This window comes from Staurois parvus, unplaced genomic scaffold, assembly GCF_062004578.1.
Source record: "Staurois parvus isolate SC_StPar_1 unplaced genomic scaffold, SC_StPar_1.0 ptg000299l, whole genome shotgun sequence".
NCBI lineage: Eukaryota > Metazoa > Chordata > Amphibia > Anura > Ranidae > Staurois > Staurois parvus.
Window position 1 is genome coordinate 878,303 of NW_028318095.1, and position 18,627 is coordinate 896,929.

Sequence of the window (18,627 nt, forward strand, 5' to 3'; positions counted from 1 at the left end):
AAGACATAGTTTAGCGAGTTTGGGTTAGAGGAACTTGACTGACCTATACAGAGTCCTGACCTCAGCTTTATAGGACACCTTTGGGATGAATTAGAGCAGAGACTGCAAGCCAGGTCTTCTTGTCCAACATCAGTGCCTGACCTCACACATGCGCTTTTGGAAGAATGGTCAAAGATTCCCATAGACACACTCCCAAACCTTGTGGACAGCCTTCCCAGAAGAGTTGAAGCTGTTATAGCTGTAAAGGGTGGGCCAACTCAATATTGAACCCTACAGACTAAGACTAGGATGCCATTAAAGTTCATGTGCATGTAAAGGCAGGCGTCCCAATACTTTTGGCAATATAGTGTATTTTGATTCTTATTTTGCCCTGTGTGCTTTGTCCTTGAATATAATTGCTCACCAATATAGGTGCTGCCAAAAACTGATGACATGAATAAGATGTGATTGTGAAGAGTAGGATATTGTTCTTTGGGAAAATAAAACTTATAAAAGTCCAAGACACTGTCAAATTTTTCTTCGGCCACATATGTTCGCTTGAATGTAAACATAGTTTTACAAAAAAAAAATCAACATTTTAAAGTACGTTTACAATTTTGTGTTGGGCCACATTCATAGACATCTTGGGCTGTATGCGGCCCATGGGCCATGGGTTGGAAAAGCCTGCTATATATCATGGCCAAAGTGTGAAATCTGCTAGCTTTAAAATCCAAACCAAACAATAGTTTAATTTGTACACAAACATACAGTAGTGCTGTCACATAAGTGCAGAACATACTGTGTGGATCAACACCCCCATAATGAAAAGAAACTAGTACCATGTCAGTTTTTTTAAAGTTCAATATCCAATGACGGTTTAATGGAAGACATAGTGCTTATGCATAATTCATGCATACAGCTATACATTAAAATCCACAAGCAGCATAAAGGTAATCATAAGGAAAAAAAAGCCTCCTAATATCATCCATCTACGTTTGTAATTGACCATGTTCAGCTTTGATTAGTACTAGTCGCTAGACATAAATTTGCCAAACATTAAACATTCACAACCTCCCATTAAATGGTCGGCACGTGCTCTAAGCACTGCCAAATACCGTACGCCATTCACAAACACGTTCACATGACTCTCTCAATCCAACGGTGCAGAGGCCCCCTTTAACCCCTTCCCTGCCTTCTCACCTGCAAGCAGTTAAGCTCCAACAACTCTAATATTCATGACATTACCTGTGAGAAAAAAAAGCCTGAGATATGTAACGGGAGCCTTTCGAGAACATTACGACTGCAGATGACTCTTATCTGGTCTCTTTTCATGCAATATAAAGCAGAACAAGCTTGTACTTTCCTTCTGAAGAATAAATAATTGAAGAGGAGGCATCAATAATTACTGCATGGGAGATACATAAAATCTATTTTTATATCACCAAATAATCCGAAGAACTAATACAATGGAGCAGAGTTGGAGACTTGAACATTTGCATGTTCTAATACAGCAAGCATCCACCTCCACCTATTAGGAAAGGCAATGAAAACCCTGAATGTTGCTATATGTTCAGACCTGAGCATTCGCAGCCTGGTCTGCATTGATTTCATTCAGGATTTGTAGAAAACCTGCACTTTCCACTCAAGTGCCAGGGACACCGGCTTTTACCGAAGCCCTATTACTCTTAAAAGAGCAATTTAGTTGCTTGCACGGCTATTAGGATCAGGATCAGCCAAGCTTTGAGCTGTCAGGACAAGCGCCTCTCTCGTCTGTTTTGGACCAAGCCTGGCAATATTTTCCTTCTATCCTCCTTTGCTGGACACAGTCATTACAGTTTTTATATTTGTCAATCAATCTCTCGGTGGAAACAATAGCAGGATATTCTCCTGAACATAAGCAAAGTGGAGAGACAGAGCGAGAGAGAGTGAGAGTGAGAGAGAGAGGGGGATATGTGCATTTGCCTGCGTGAACTAGCAGCACAGTGCTCTCAGCATCCTTGCTCTGTATGTTGATGAAGCAGGAGGATTGAAGAAATGTGCTTTTTCCTCAGGGCTACATCTCTGAGATATTGCTTCTACATCCAGCTATGGCAAAGCCACTGTGTGCTCTGATTCTTCAGTGATTAATGACTTCTTGCTGAGAAAGAAAAGAGGGGGGAACATAAAGGTATACCGTGGAGTCAAAGGAGATGTTAGCAATGGTGTGAAATGATCATCCGGACATGTTATCTTCATTGAGACGCAGGAATATCACCCCTGAACTTATATTCCTCTTGACGTTGCTCTTCCATGGTGGATCTCTAAGCAAGGTTAGCAGGACCAAAGGCAAAAACTGGAAAGGAGGTAAGTCACCAAACTTTCCTACCAGCCCTGGTACCTGCATGTTGCTACGTGCTACTGATGGCCATCTCCAGGCATCCCTGGAGTTCTGGAACTTTTTTAAGTGGTTGGCCGGTGTGTTGACATTTTTTGGCTAAACTCTCAATAAGACGGCTCTTCTGAGTTCATATGACGTATAAGCTCGCTGTTTGTGTCCTACGCCTGCCGTTTTTAATAGCATTAAGGAGATTTGAGGCCCGCCGCGCAGATTGATTCGCCACACGTTGATTTTCAGCTGCCCTTTAAATGTTAACAAATAAAAAGTTGGTCGTGAATTAGAACTCCTTTTTTTTTCGAAATTCTGTGTATTGTCATTTAGAAAGCTGTGAATTGCGAATGCCGACAGCAAGATTAATATTCTGCCGCTGATGTGATTATAGAGGTAAATTAAATTGACCTTATTAAAAGAATTGCTTATAGAGAAGAGGATGGCAAATGCTTTGTAATATTAGGATCACAGTCAGCTTAAGTTTGGCTTTAATGGAAAGTAGCTGAAGGATGACATTAGATGGCCAGCGAATGGCAGACCATGAAGTTTTGCTTGTCCAGCTTAACCCGTTGTGGTACCATTGCCATGGTTTACAAGCGTGATGGATTTCTAATGATACTTTTAGGTTTTAGAGATTTGTCCCTGGAAAACTTTTGTCCCTTGAAATTCTGAATTTGGATTATTCATCTAATTTTTTGAATTGTTATGCTTAGGTATTACTCCCTATCACTAGAATCTATACCCTTTAAAGTAGTATTATGCCCAAAAGCAAACCTTTAATATTTTGCAGCTTACCAGTCATTAGATGTGTTGACCACATTAGTTTTCTTTTTTCCCTCTGTGTTCTCCTGGTGATCTGGCCAGTAACCTGCTGTATTAGAGTATCCCCACTCTAGAAGAAGGAGCAGCAGAGACACCTTTGGACAGCAGCATTGCTAGTCTGGGGGGAGGGGAGTGTTAGATGTACTAGACTAGAAGATTTAGATACACTAAGCAAATTGAAGCCAAACTCCAGTTCACTGTTTATAATCAGTTACAGCAAACAGCCCCCCCCCCTTTGGGATAAAGGTTTTAAATGCTGATCATTGTAAGTACCCCTGCCAGTGTTAAATGGTTTGTCTCAATCGTATAACTGCTACATTTGCAGGACAGCTTTTCTTAAAAAACAACAGACTTACTTGCCAGATCTCCACGTGAAAATAAAATTTTAAAAAGGTAAAAAAGAAAACTAATGCAGCTGTCATATCTAAGAATTGGTAAGCTGCAATATTTATTTATTTATTATTTATTTATTACAGGTACTTATATAGTGCCGCCACTTTTTTGGAGCGATTTACAGATATTCTGTACGTTCACATCAGCAATTTAATAAACCTTTGCTTTTGGGTTTAATACCCCTTAAAAGATGTAATGATCTATGTCTATTACTAACAAAGAACCCTTGGGCAACAGGCAGTTGGATAATAAAGATGTGTTTCTACCAGTCAGCCAGTGCCTGGTTTGATGTTTATAAGGTGATGTGTTCTTGCCGTGGCCATTTTGAATAATCAGCAGCAGTGTCAATGAACAGAATAACACTTGAAGATCTAGACATGTTGAGTTTAACATGCCGATTTTCCACTGTTGATTAGTTGGCAGTGGCAATGGAAGAGATTTCTAAATTGATTCAGTGTGTGCTAACATCCCAAGTGACAGGTTCACTTTAAGAAGCATATTATAAATGCAGAAAGAAGCATTTTCTAAATTGAGTTTTGTAAATATGCCCTGAAAGAATGAATGTCCCGCTGTTCTGTGAGACACCAGTGCTTGCTCAGGGCCACTTTTTTTTATTAGCAAAGGATCCCTTAGTACAATTTTCTACTGTTGGCAGCTATACAAGCATTGGCATCCACTGGGGTTAAAGGAGATATGGATTTATTCCTGGTGCCCAAGTGGCAACCTTTATTGTACAACAGAATCACTGACGGTGTGTTTTCTTTATTATATTCCTGCAGATAATCAAATTTGTTTGGTAGTAATGTCCTTTTGTCAGCGAGAGGCATTTTAATCACAGTTGTTATCGTGGTGTGTGCTGTTTTCTTCTTCCCACTGCTCTGTGTTGTGATATGAGGTTAACGAGAAGCATCGACATAAAAAAAAAAAAAAAGAAGTTTAAATAATTTATAGTAACATCCCAGCGGCAGCAGCAGCCACTCAGCTCATCCTTGCTGGGTTTCCTTTGTTGCATTAGGGCTCTGCAAATTTTTTTACCTACAGTACTTGGCGTGGAAAACTTCCAAGAGCCACTTAGCCTGTGCTGCCAGGGCAAAGGGATAATAAGTGCCATAAAATGTCAGACCTGAGAATGGCTTGATAGGCTGGAAAGTTCCACTTTTACAACAGTACATAAACAAATGGACACATTATGTGTGAAGCTATACAGGGTTTATGTGTGCTTTATATTTTAGTTTAAATGCCTGCCTAAGCTGCGATTGTTCAGATGGTATTGTTTGATGTGATGTGTTACTTGTTAGGTGCAGAACGGGGATGAATCCGGGGCAGGCAATAAAATTAAAGAAGCACCTGTTGCCTATGGAGTCATGCATACTGCAGACAAACAAATTTCATATTAACTGTTAGAGATTCTGTATATAGCCCTACAGAACAGATTTTCTTTTTGCATATTACTGGTTGTATTCCTATTTTTCATCTTTAAAGCAGACTCTGCAACAGAAACACTATTAATGCTTTCTGTTTTACGCTTATATTCATCCACAAGCTTGCCCTTAACCGCTTGCCCTTAACCACTTGCCCGCCTGACGATTTACCCCACTTCCTGACCAGGCCATTTTTTGCGTTACAGCGCTGCGTTACTTTAACTGACAATTGCGCGGTCATGCACTCAAATTAAATTTGTGTCCTTTTTTCCCACAAACAGAACTTTCTTTTGGTGGTATTTGATCGCCTTCACGGTTTTTATTTTCTTTCGCTATAAAAAAAGAGCTTACAATTTTGAGAAAAAAACAATATTTTTGACTTTTTGTTATTAAACATGTCCAGTAAAAAAATGAAAAAAATCTAATTTTGGCATAAATGTAGGCCAAAATGTATTCTGCTACATGTCTTTGCTAACAAAAAAATCCCAATATGTGTAAATGAATTGGTTTATGTGAAATTTATAGCATTTACAAATGGTGATATATAAACTGGGATTTTTTTTTTTACTAGTAATGGCGGCGAGCAGCAACTTATAGTGGGACTGCGGCGGGTGGCATTCTGACACTGGGGGGGAACTGACTTGGTGTCAATGAAATCCCCAGTGACACCAATACAGTTATTGGTGCTAATAAAAAGCACTGACACTGTACTAATGGCACTGGGCAGGAAGTGGTTAACATGTGGGGCGATCAAAGGGTTAACTGTGTGCTGTTTGCGTTTTACTAGGGGGCTGTGTGTTTGTGCTCTGTGTTTGTGCTTCACTGTAAGCACACTGCTTTGCAAGCACACTGTAAGCACACTGTATTGCATGGCTGTGCTATACACAACCATGCAAAGCAGTGTGCAGGAGCTGACAGGGGAGAGAACTGTTTTGTTTATAAACAGTTCTCCCCACCCATCAGAGATGCTCGGCAATCACCGGGCACCAGCGAGTAATCACCGGCCAGGACCCGGTGATTGAAAGCTGCAAATGGCCGCACGCGGGTAGGGCATGTGCGCGCCCCCTACTCAGAAATGCGAAATCACATATATATATACGTGATTTTGCGCACCTGTGCCGTCCTGTAGCAGTACTACTGCTCATCATCTCGAACATCTTTTATTCATTCTCCTATATCTCTCAGGCGTTTAACCATTTCCAAGGTGTGCCTTATGTAATCTTGCATATACTGGCCTTTCATCAGCTTGGCTTGGTAAAGCTTTCTGTCAAATACAGTTTAATGCTGAGATTAGCTCTTTCATGCACCTTTTGCAATCCTTCTCAAATTTCTTTAGCAGTTTCACACTTACATGTATGATTTGATCATCTTTTATGCTAAGAGAGATTGTGCCCTGAGCTTTCTGAGCTTTTTCTATCCACTCATCTGAAGGGTGTTCTGGCCTGCCTTAATTCATACATTTTTTCTCTTATTATCAGCATTTTCATCTTGAATTTCCAAGGCTGGTAGTTCTGGTTTGTCAGATTTGCAAATGAAAGCTTTGTTGTAGCTGTGTTACTGGCCATTTTATTTTATTCTGTTGCAATCTTCTTTCTGTTGCTGTATAAGCTGTAGGCTGTTTGCCATAGCAGTCTATGACTGGGCATCTATCTGAGCATCTGGGTCCATAATCTGTTAGAGATTCTGTATATAGCCCTGCAGAACAGACAGTGCACTGTCCACAGTAACTGCACAAACTCACATATATTTCAAGTTTATTTATGATCAAAATTAAATATCATTCATTTCCATGTTGTATTTCAATTGTTTCCAATTAGGAGAAATTCTTATTCATCATTCCCATATCCTATATATTATAGATCGGACCTATGAAAACATGTGTAGCCAAGGACTTTTTGGGGCATAAGGAAACTTCTAGTACTACATGAATATATTTATTAAAAATCAATATTTTATTCTACACAGATTAAAATAGACAGTTTAAAAACAATTCCAATCAAGCGTTCACAGGTATGTTCTACATGAAAGATCTTGGAACTCAAATGAGTGGTCCACATGAAGGCTCAATACGTTTCAAACACTCTCTGTCTTCTTCACATGTGAACAGTATGTTACCCAAATGGTTGAACAGCTTACTAAAAACAACCTGTGTGCACATCTATTAAAAGAGAATTATAACCATGAACCATCTTTTCTGTAGGGCCAAAATGGAGCATTAATAGACCAAAGGTCACCAAATCATGATAAAAAGGAACACCACGGTGGCACCCAGTTTTTTTCATAAAAGTCAGCCCATCAAAGGGGCAAAGAATGAAGACCATCAATCTCTCTCATCAATATTTATTTATTTCAGGTACTTATATAGCGCTGTCAATTTACGCAGCGCTTTACACATATATATTGAACATTCACATCATGAATGTTCACATCACATATGATCAAATCCTGCCAGCCAAATCGTCACATTCCTATAGACAACACAGGCAAAATGTAAAAGGGATTCAATTGTTTCTAGCAAACTCCTGTTAACTGATCTAGAAGTTTGTAAATGTTCGTTGTGAAGTTCCCCACACAATTCCTTCTTTGAATTCTATGATATGTATTCACTATGCCCAGTGCGTAGGGAATGCCTTGTTACACATTTCACAAGGCCTGCATTCTGAACTACAGAGTTGCTGAGAGGAGGCAGACTCAGTACAGGAACCACTGCTTGAAGACAGCGAGGTACTATGGATATGTAGTCCTTAGAAATTGAAAGTAAATAGCAGAGTAGATGGTGCAAAGAAAGCAGGGAATCCAGGAAGTTGTGGAAAGAGACCCCCAGCAAACAATCCGCATGAGAGAAGAATTTTCAAGTAAACTTATATGGGATTGTTAATGATAAATATTGTTTATATTGGTGTTGCAATGTTGATGTTGTAAAATAAACAAGTATGCTGTGACCATAAAGGAACCTCTATGTGAAGAACCGTCCCTTTGTGATAACATTTTGCCCTTTCCATTCCAGTTTTATCCCTTTGTTAGGTGGCCTTCCCATTCTATCTTTTTTAAAACTGTATATGTTTAGCAGCTGTTATGTAGACAGGCATTCTACAGTTTGTTTGGGTAATGGGGACTTGTAGCCTTTCACTTATCCACATTTGATACTGTGCTGATTACTGCTGTATTGTGCTGTAGAGTTTTGGGTGTGGGTGGGGAAACCAGGTGCCAGACTGTCTTGTGGGAGTGGAGGGGGCAGGGATTACTGACAGCATGTACTGTATAAGTTGAGTTGTGTTAAAAAAAGTGATGCATTCATTCATCCTACACGAAGTTCCGACTCGTGGTTTGGGATATCAGGGAAGGATTGTCTTTGAGCTTTAATACCCACCTTGGCAGAGCGCTGGAAGACTTGCCAAAAAAGGGGATCATTGGCTGAGACTACACCGCATCGCTCCGCAAGAGGAAGCCCAGGCGGAACGGTTCCGCCACACTCTAGGCCTATGAAAAAAAAATGTTACATTACAGTTGCAGCAAGGGTGTAAGCATAGCCCAGGCAACTGCCGTAGAGTCTGAGAACAGGGTGTTCAGTCAGATCATAATGTAAAAGGGGGGAATGCTATCTCCTTCTCCATCACAGTCAGTCACACAGTCAAGGCAGTCACTTTCCCTCCACTTTATTTGAACCAGAAAGTTCAAAATGATTTTAATAAAATATTTTGATCATCTTCCAAGTTTAGATTAATATATCCAGGAGCTTTGCTCATATTTGTCAAGTGCTAAAGCCTTGATGAAGGGGGATTTTATTTTGTCCCTCGAAATGCATTGGATGCCTTTTGTTTTTTCCTGATGTCATATGCAGATTTATTGAAATACTTTTGGAACATCTAGTTTTATTGTGTGCGTGTTATCCTGTTAATTGGGGATGCATATCCTGCACCTTGATTCCGTAGTACATCTTTACTCTTCTTTCAGCACAGTTTTCTCGGTTTCTGCAGTCCAATGTCTCTCTTCTTATGAGAGTCTCTCAGTCTTTCTCCAAGTCTGCCCAGATTCACCAAAACAAGTGTCTGGGGAGGCCTACACACAGATGTTCCCAATAAAAGGCCAGATCAAACTTTGTTTTGTGTATTTAAATTTAGGGCAAAGTTAAAGTTTTTCTAAACCCCGGACCCTGCATTCACTATATCTGGTCTCCCACAGTACACAGAACATGGAAATGCAATTATTTTAGTAAGTATAAATGGCTAAATACCTTTTCTCATCAGCAGTATATTGCAGTAACGTCTATCAGTGTTTAGCCAAGCACTGGCTAAAAGTTTTAGGAAGAGTTTTCATTCTGCTATGACTGTCCTATGAGACTGCATGACCCCTGACACTCTGTCTGGACAATGCTGATTTGCGCTGTGCTGATCACATGCACCTTCCCAAAGGAAAAAAAAACACTCTAGCAATACACACTAAACCGAGCATGTGCAGAGTGCCTCCTAGGGCTCAGTACTCTCAGCTTATGGATTTTGGACAGTAGAAGAAGGGGAGGATCAGAGAAGTCAAGATCAAACAGCCATTTTACACAGTGCAGAGGACTAACACCTCAGGTTCCACACTGAGTATAACAAGCATGCTTTACTGCATTTACAGACTGATTTTACTTTGTGAGTTTAGTTACACTTTAAGTGTAAAGGAGTAGGTGTTATGAGGAGGTTAGAGTATGGTTTGGATTGGGTTAAGATTCATCAGTTAGGGTAAGGTAAGGGCTCAGGAAAGTTATTTTTAAAACCTGTATTTAGAACTTAAATCTCCACACCAAGAACTACTATTGGCAAATTCAGTGCGCAAAACCAATGAAACAGTATGTCCATATACAGTATCACAGTGTTCACTATTAAACATCTTGCGCACAATTATTATTTTTTATTATTATTATACAGTATTTATATAGCGCTAAAAGGTTTGCTGAGTGCTGTATATTATAGTGGGGGACAGAACATGAGACAATACAGTAACAAAACAAAACACGAGGGGTTCAAGGGCCCTGCTCTTTCGAGCTTACAATCTAGGAGATATTAATTTCTTTAAATACCATCTTTAGGAATTCAGGGGGTCAAACTAAATGTTTGTAGTTACATCCAAAAAGTTATACCGTGTTTCTTGTTTTGGACACCCCTGGTCAAATCAAATGGTTTTTTTATTTTATACGTAAATTATAATAATTTTTCAGGCAATAAAGATATGTATGGCATATCTGAATAATTACTATTTATTTTTTTTTTTATATGAATAGAAAATTCATATAACGCTTCCGCAGAAATCACAAACTCTAATTATTTTATGTGGACAGCTGTCCTAGGAATTTTAGGAATGTTTGCCCACATTTCCACCCAGTAATTGATAATAAATGTATTCAGCAAATTAATAGCCATTGTAAATGTAATTTTTTTGGCAGTAGTTGTATTGCATTTTATGTAGAAAAAGAATAAGTGAATGTGTAACTTTGCACGAGCTGGTCCAACTTTCGCACATTTCTGTGTCACTTGTACGTTACTTTCACAACTATCAGACATTTTCTCTGAAGCAGAAGAAGGAGCAATGTGTTCATAGATAACATATACAGGGCAGTTACCCACAGCGATCAATGAGATCTGTTTAGACAGGTTAGTGAGAAGAATCTGGATCAGCAGCCGTGTTTCTGCACTTTGCATATTCTTAGTGCACCTTTCTTATCATTTTATAAGCCCTATTTACAGGGGAAATTCACTCTCTCAATCAACACTGACTATTTATAATCCTTATCCTGCTAACATCAGTAATTAGATAGGAAAGTATATCATATTTACTTGTTTTATTTTTTCTTTTTACATTTCTTCAGTTACTTCCTGGTTTTCAGGCCTTGGCAAATGATGTCATACATCCCAGGAGTCTTCAGGAGGCTTCTCCCCTCTTTTTTTCAGCTAAGCACACCCTCCTACATGTATGCCCAAGCTAGGGATGCACTGTCTTTTTTTATCAGTGAGTACCGATACTTTTGGTCAAGTACTTGCCGATACCGATTACTGATACTTTGAGGTGCGATTTGCGTTAATGGATGCAAAATTCACCGCAAAGATTAGCAAAGATTAGCATGCTATTTGAACAGGAATGCAAATCCTGTTCAAATCGCATGCGATTTTCCCACTGCTCCTGTGTGAACCCAGGCTTGTCATAGCCCACGTTCACACAGGAGCGGTGTGGGAAACCTCCCTGCAGGCATCCCAGTGTCAGTGGTAGGAGAGGAGAGAAAGCGGCCAGGATTTGAAATTATTATTATTATTATACAGTATTTATATAGCGCCAACAGTTTGCTCAGCGCTGTACATTACAATGGGAGACAATACATGAGACAGTACAGTAACAATACAATCAAATACACGAGGGGTTCGAGGGCCCTGCTCCTTGGAGCTTACAATCTAGGAGGGAGGGGAGAGTGGTACAGGAGGAAATAGCTGTGGGGGATGGAGTTGTGGGGAGAGCGGAGGAGATCAGCTGTTAGGTAAGGGCGGGGTAGGCTTCTCTGCAGAGGTGGGTTTTCAGGGTGCGCCTAAAGGTGAGGAGGTTAGGTGACAGTCTGATGGATTGGGGTAGTGAGTTCCAGAGGATGGGGGAAGCCCTGGAGAAGTCCTGGAGATGGGCATGGGAGGAGGAGACCAGGGAACTGGAGAGTAGGAGGTCTTGTGAGGAGCGGAGAGTGCGTTTTGGGTGGTAAATCCCTGCTGATTTTTTTCCTCCCCTTGCAGCGATGACAGTTCGGGCTAGGTGGCATCTAATTGGTCAGCACTGTCCATGTGATGGTGCTGACCAATCAAAAGTCTTCTAGCCTGAAATGTCATCTCTGCAAGGAGAGGAAAGAAAGCAGTGAAGATTTCAAATTCCGACTGCTTTCTCTCCTCTTCTACCACTGAGACTCAGCATGGGACGCCTGCTCGGGCTATGACAAACCTGGGTTCACACAGGAGCAGTGGGGAAACCACATGCAATTTGGACAGGAATCACAACCCTCTTCAAATTGCATGCAAATCTTTGCGGTGCAATTTGCATCCATTAGTGCAAATCATACCGCTAAGTACCGGTTAAGGCATCAGAAGTATTTTCACGAGAACTAATGAAAATACTCTGTATTGGCACCGATACCAGTATTGGTATTGGTGCATTCCTAGCCCAAGCTAAGGGCAGATGGATCCCAGGAAGTAAATGCTACATGATTTATCTGCCCTTACTCAAGATGGTCACTGCAAGAGATGCAAAGGGGTGCTTTCCAAAGTGATTTCGCAGCATAATAAAGCATAGAGAAATGGATGGATGGATGGATGGGAGAGCTTACACTGAATATTAAAAATTAATTAAATAGCATTTTTTATTTGTGGTGCTCAGTTGCAATGTAATTCTGAAAGTATCTTAAAAGTATCCGCACCTACACAGAAATGAAGATATTTGCTATTTATAGGACTTTGCTGTGCGGTCTCTTGCACTATATTGGCTTCCAAGAGTGGCACTTTAAAGGTTCGTTAGTTAGTCATTTTTTTCTATGGGATAGATTGACCAGACATCAGCTGTGTATTTGTCCTTCAATACACAATTTTTTTTTATTTTCTTGATAATCTGAACCTTTGACGTATCCCAAGTGTTTGGGATCCTCTCCAAATTAATAAACTCAGCTGGTTCCAGTGAAGGCGTTAATGTTATAGCATACAAAGACATTTTAGGGAATTACGTGCTTCCAAATTTGTGACAACAGTTTAGGGAAGGCACTTTTCTTCGAAGGTGACTGTGCACAAAGCCAGCTCCTACACTGTATATGTGTACTACAAACCAAAAACGCTATTCAATTCATTTTTATTGTTCAAAGTAAACTCCCCCATGCATCCATGTCTCCGTGCTTTATTATGCTGAAAAATCACTTTGAAAAACACCTCCTAGCTTTTCTGGCAGTGGCCATCTTAAGTAAGGGCAGATGATTCATATAGCATTTACTTCCTGGAATCCATCTGCCCTTAGCTCAGGCATGCAGGCACGAGGGTGTGCTTAGTTGAGTAAATCCCTCCTTCCCTCCTGAATAATTCTGGGATGTATGACATCATTTACCTAGTCCTGGAAACCAGGAAGTAACTGAAGTAATGTAAACCAAAAGTTTAAAACAGGCTAATACAGTATACTTTCCTATCTATTTACTAATGCTAGCAGCATAAGAATTAAAAATAGTCAATACTGATTGAGAAAGTGAAGTTCTGCTTTAAGACATGGTTTGATGATTTTGATGAACTCAAGTAACCTGCATAGAGCTCTGATCCAACCTCATTGACCACCATTGGGAAGAAATGTAATGACAATGGCAAGCCAGATGTTCTCGTCCAATATTAGAGGTTTATCGCAGGCCGTTTTGTGTTTAAATGGTACACTTTACTGGCTAAATCAAAGTGGAAGAAAAGCCTAACTATAGCTATTCTTAAAAATGTTCCATCTCCCCTCCTCCAACGTATAATGTTTACCCTGTATATAAAAAAAAAATCTTTAGATACTTATTTTTAATCCTGCCTGGTCTTGTAGTCCTGCAGCTCCTACTTCCCTGTGTAAGGGAGAGCTCAACAGCAGCTGTGAATCCTGGGAGCCGTAATATCACACACAGGGCTCCAATGGCCTTGTCAATGCTCCCTCCTCTCCCCTGCAGCAGCCACAATTTTCTTCAATCAAATCATCCTGATGATGTTTGTTCAGCATGTCAGACAGAAGTGCAGAACATTTGTCTGACAGGCTGAACAGATGTCAATAAAGAATGATTTGATTGAAGAAATTTAGGTGAGCTGATGACATGTTGGTATTTGTTCATTTCCACCATTCACCAGTTGCTTCAGCACCCTGCACACAATGGTGAATAGCAGCCTGGTGTGTGATTATGATGCCTATAGTGCAAGGTGTCCAAGGTGTAATGGTCAGGAGTCCATAAACTTTTGGCCAAATAGCCTGTATCCTTTACATAATACAACTTTCAATGTATATTTAGTATCCTTATAATAAGTTAGTGCAAAAAATGTGCAAACTACAGTAACTCAAAGCAATCAGATTTTTGTATCCAGTAGCTTACGTTAAATCCTAATTGATTGTGAAAGATACTGCTTCTTGTTCTATAACATATTTAATAGTTCTGGCTGTAATTTATAACATGGCTTGTTTTATGCCTGCCTGCAATTTTCATATTAAGAGTGATCCAGTCCTACTAGCTCTTTAAAATGCTGTTTAATGACTACTCTGAAGACAACACTGAATGGCAGTCCTGCCATTATCTTTGGTAGTAAATGACTTCTTATTACACTTATCATTTTAATGTAAGACAGTGAATACTGATTTAATGATCAATGGGCCACTTTATTGAAGATTGCAAGCACATTTTCACTTGCCCATAAATGCAGCAGTACGGCTCATCCTTCATAAGTATGTACTGGTAAATATATGCTATTTAATGGCAACAACATTTTTTGACGTGGAGCCTTGTGTATACAGAAGAGTCTTCAAAACATCTGAAACCAATCAAAATTTATCTCGAGCAGATTAGAAGTTGGAAAAAAGAATGAATGGTTCATATGGGCATTACTCACAATGTATCCTTGTGGCAGTGAAGCTGTGACCTGGAACACATATGCAGATCGGGAGTTCTGACTTCACTCCAGCTTTCTAATGTACATGCTTGTTCTGGTTTACTGGATTCAGGATATTTTAAAGTTAGAGACAGCAAGGTAAATTATATTCTTAGAAGGAGACAGCACCTATATTTTATGAAGCTGGTGTGCTTGTGTGTGCATTGGGGAAATACCACTGACTTTCCTGCCATCACTCAGTTAATCTGCAAGAGAAACGTCCTTCTCTTCACTCTGATGTAACAGTTCTCATAGGTGCACCATTAGGTCATGCACCTTCTATAACAGACTGTCAATCTTTAAGATAAAGAGCAATGTATTGAGAAGCACTAACCCATAACGATTTAGTTATAGTAAACTAAAATCTGATTGATTCCTATGGACTAATTATTTTCAGGTGTTGTTGAATATTTCTGTATGGAATATATTGAAGTAGAACTATGGTCTCCCATTAAAACAAATATGTGCTGCAAAATGTAATTAAAATTACATCTGCACTTTTTTTTCCTAGTCCCCCTGCAAAGTCCCACAAATATCTATTGATCCTGCCAGTGAAGACAACCTCATTAAGATTTAATGGTGTGGCGATGATGCTGCACTGCTCCAGAATTCAGAGTTGCCTCTTTTTGTAGACTTGTCAGCCAGCTCCAAAGATGTGCCGAACCCGTCCTCTGGCCCACCCTCCAAACTGCCATGGATGCTCTGTGATAATTCTCCATCCTCCTAGGAGATGTAATGTAAGTATACCAGTCATACAGACCTAGTCCGGAATGGCAGCCAGGGCTAGGAACATAAAAAAAATAGAAAAGAAAAATACAATTTCCCACAATTCTAATTGCGGGGGTGGGGGAGGGAGGAGGTTGTCTGTTAAAGCAGAAAAAACTCCCTTTTGAAAGTTTAGTTATGTTTTAGCTAATATTTGACTTCATTTTTTATTTTCTTTGTTGTGTGTAAGATGTTGCTATGTATTCCTTAAATAAAAATACACGCTTACTAATAAAAGGTTTTTGCATTATATATATATATATACACCTATAGCTGCTTTTTGTATTGCTTTTTCTGTACATGAAGTTCAACAAGACAAAAAAGATCAAGGTGTCTGTCTTCTGTACGGGGACGATTTCGATAGAAATACAGCTTTAATCTCATATAAGTGGTAAAAATGTCTTACTCAATTCCAGCTGTATTAGTTCGATATCAAAAAAGCTTAGCAATAAATTGTCTTTCTGTAAATATGATCCTTTAAAATTGCTGCTAGGGACTCTATGATCTGTTCGACATTTTTTTTTATCAAAACAACTTCTTCCTCAGTTCCAAATAGAGACCAAGTGTTTTATCAGTTGCAGGAGTTTTTTTTAAAGAGTCAGTACTACATAGTAAGATTTACATTTGTGTAACATTGAAAGGGGATGTACATGTTTTTCTCAGTATACATTTCTTCATCTTCAAGAGCAGCAGATGGCTTATGACAGTCACCATGCTAAAATTAATTGGGGAAGGGCAGCAAGATACTTAAAGCTGAATTCCAGGATTTCAGAAACTTTGTAAAAAGTGAAGGCGCTCTGAGAGTTAGGTCCATCAAGGTGTCTGCCAATTCAGGGTCTATCTCTATTGTTTATAGCCAACAAGTTTATTGTGCTCCAGCAATATAGCTTCCGGAGCTCCGATGCTAGTATGCATTGCGTACTAGTACATTATGAAAGACTTACCTGAAAACGAAACCCTCCACTGACAGGGCTTCCATCTTCATACTGGTCTTCTTTCTAAGTTCACGGGCTCTGGCCATTGGAAAGGCCAAGCCTAGCTGACATCTCTCATGTGCATGTGCACAGGAGACACGGCCTAGGATCAGAGCTCTGAAGGGGCGGAATGTGTATGCCATCCCTTCAGAGCACATGCAGCACAGGATCAGGGTTGTGGGGTGCAGATGCTGGAACTTGTTGCATGTTCCACCCTAAGAACGGGTAACACATGTGACATGTTCCAAAGGTGAACTCATCTTTTTAAGTTAACTGTTGTAGACAACCCCATCAGTGTTATATGGTTTGCCCCAAACCCTATATCTGTCACTTTTGCTGTTGGACGTCTTACATGTAAATGTGGAGAAAAGAATAAATAATAATATGTGAAAAAAATAGAAGATCAATATAGTGACTATCATTATCACAGGCATTAACCTCAAACAGTTACAATATGTTTTTCTATTTTTTTTACTCTATCTACAATGTAGCAGACAGGAACCCCATCCAAATAAAACAATATGATTCTACGGGTAAGTGACAGCACATGATTGACTCTTATTGCTGATGGTATCTTCTTTTTTATGTGTCGGTTTTTGTAAAAGCTCCATATGCTATGTAACAGAAAAACGTGACTAATACTGAAAACACCAGCTTTCATTGTCAGCTGTATATGGAGGGCATCTGAAATGGAGTTTCTGTTCGTCTGTTTTGAGACATTTTTTTTTCACAATTTTTTTATATTCACAACTTTCATACAACGATGCAATTTTTTTATTCCTAAATTTATTACAGAAGCGTAAATACATTTCATCTGTGTCAAAATGAATGGAATTCCTTATCAATCTTTCAGGTTTGGTATGAGATGCCTGATTGTCTTCTTAAAATAAAACAAGCGTTTCATTACTTTCATCACAAGACAAAATAAATGTTTATTCTGCTTTTAAAGAATAATAGGCTGAGCCATTCAAATCATTACATACAGTATACTCACATATGTACCCAGAACAGCTCCCAACTGTCCATCATTTGGAGGTTGGGGGAACTGTCCAGCTTTTGGAACTTTGTAAAAAGTGAAGGCGCTCTGAGAGTTAAGTCCATTGAGGCGTCTCTATTTCCTCTTTTTTGGTCTTTTTAGCTACTAAAACTGTTATACTTCACAAAACCTTAAAGCAATACAAAACCCAAAAACAAAAATGTTACATATTACAGCTTACTAATCCTTAAATGTGTTGGATGCATTTGTTTTCTTTTAGGCTTTTCCCCATTATTTTCACCTGGTGATATTGCAATCTGGCACTTCTTGTTTTAGAGTGTCTCCACTCTGGATCAAGGAGCAACAGTGACACCATCATTGTCAGTTTGTGGGGAGGGTAGTATTAGACTACATGTCATACTTACCTTCTCTGTACAATGGACAGTCCCTATCCTTCTCATCTGAGGTCCCCCCAGCTTTCCTGGCTTCCCTCCCTGCCGTGTTTCCCCATAGCGAGGTGCCTGCTATGGGTGCAGTCATGCAGGTTCAATCCCGAGCCATGCTGTGTAACACATTGACACATACAGTGTGGCTCAGCCCCGACTCCTGCTCTCTGTTCACTGGTTGGGATTGACAGCAGCAAGAGCCAATGGCTCTCGCTGCTGCCTTGATCTACAGTGAAGAGAATGAGAGCAGAGAGAGCCTTAGCTCTCATGCACAGTGCTGGATCAAGATCAGGCGCAGGTAAGTATAAGGTGGGGGGGGGGGAGCTGCACACAGAAGGTTTTTTTTACCTTAATGCATTCTTCTACCTTTTGAACCATGTTAAAACTGGCTATACACTAGTAGAATTTTGTTGATAAATGTTTGTTTTTGGAACATTCATTAAATTTTTTAATGTTAGTGATGAGAAAATTTAAAGAAGCAGGATAGAAAATTGTGTTCAAAGAATAAAATTCTAACTGTAAATGTGATTATCATTCAGAAAAAATCATACATATTGTAAAGTGCATGTTCTAGGCACAAAAGAAACCTGTCTAATACATCTGGGATTTCATTCAAGTAACAGGTCTGGATGAAATTTTAAGGACTTAATAATAGTAAGTTCAAATGTTCTGATGAACATTTGTTCAGAAAATCCGTGCAAATTTTCACACAAAATCATATTGACGTTTGGCCATTTTTAATCACAACTATTATTGCATGTGTTAATTTGTCAGTATAAAGGAAAAGCAGTAGTAAAAAAAAACATTTGAGGATTTTTGGGGAGGAGCAACGAGTCCGC

At 39.5% G+C, this 18,627-nt stretch overlaps 1 protein-coding gene across 10 annotated transcripts in view; it reads left to right on the forward strand.

Annotated features, from left to right (window-relative positions):
* The first annotated feature begins 1,763 nt into the window (after positions 1-1,763).
* The window catches only part of ROBO2 (roundabout guidance receptor 2), a 1,216,825-nt gene continuing 1,199,961 nt past the window's right edge, over positions 1,764-18,627 (forward strand). For 2 of the 10 annotated variants that reach the window (XM_089682897.1, XM_089682899.1), the window contains exon 1: positions 1,768-2,322. In XM_089682897.1, the coding sequence (XP_089539023.1) occupies positions 2,202-2,322 (121 nt within the window). In that variant the 5' untranslated portion in view covers positions 1,768-2,201. Of the gene's footprint in view, positions 2,323-18,627 lie in introns of all 10 variants that reach the window. The other 8 variants (XM_089682904.1, XM_089682898.1, XM_089682906.1 and 5 more) reach the window with 8 other exon arrangements.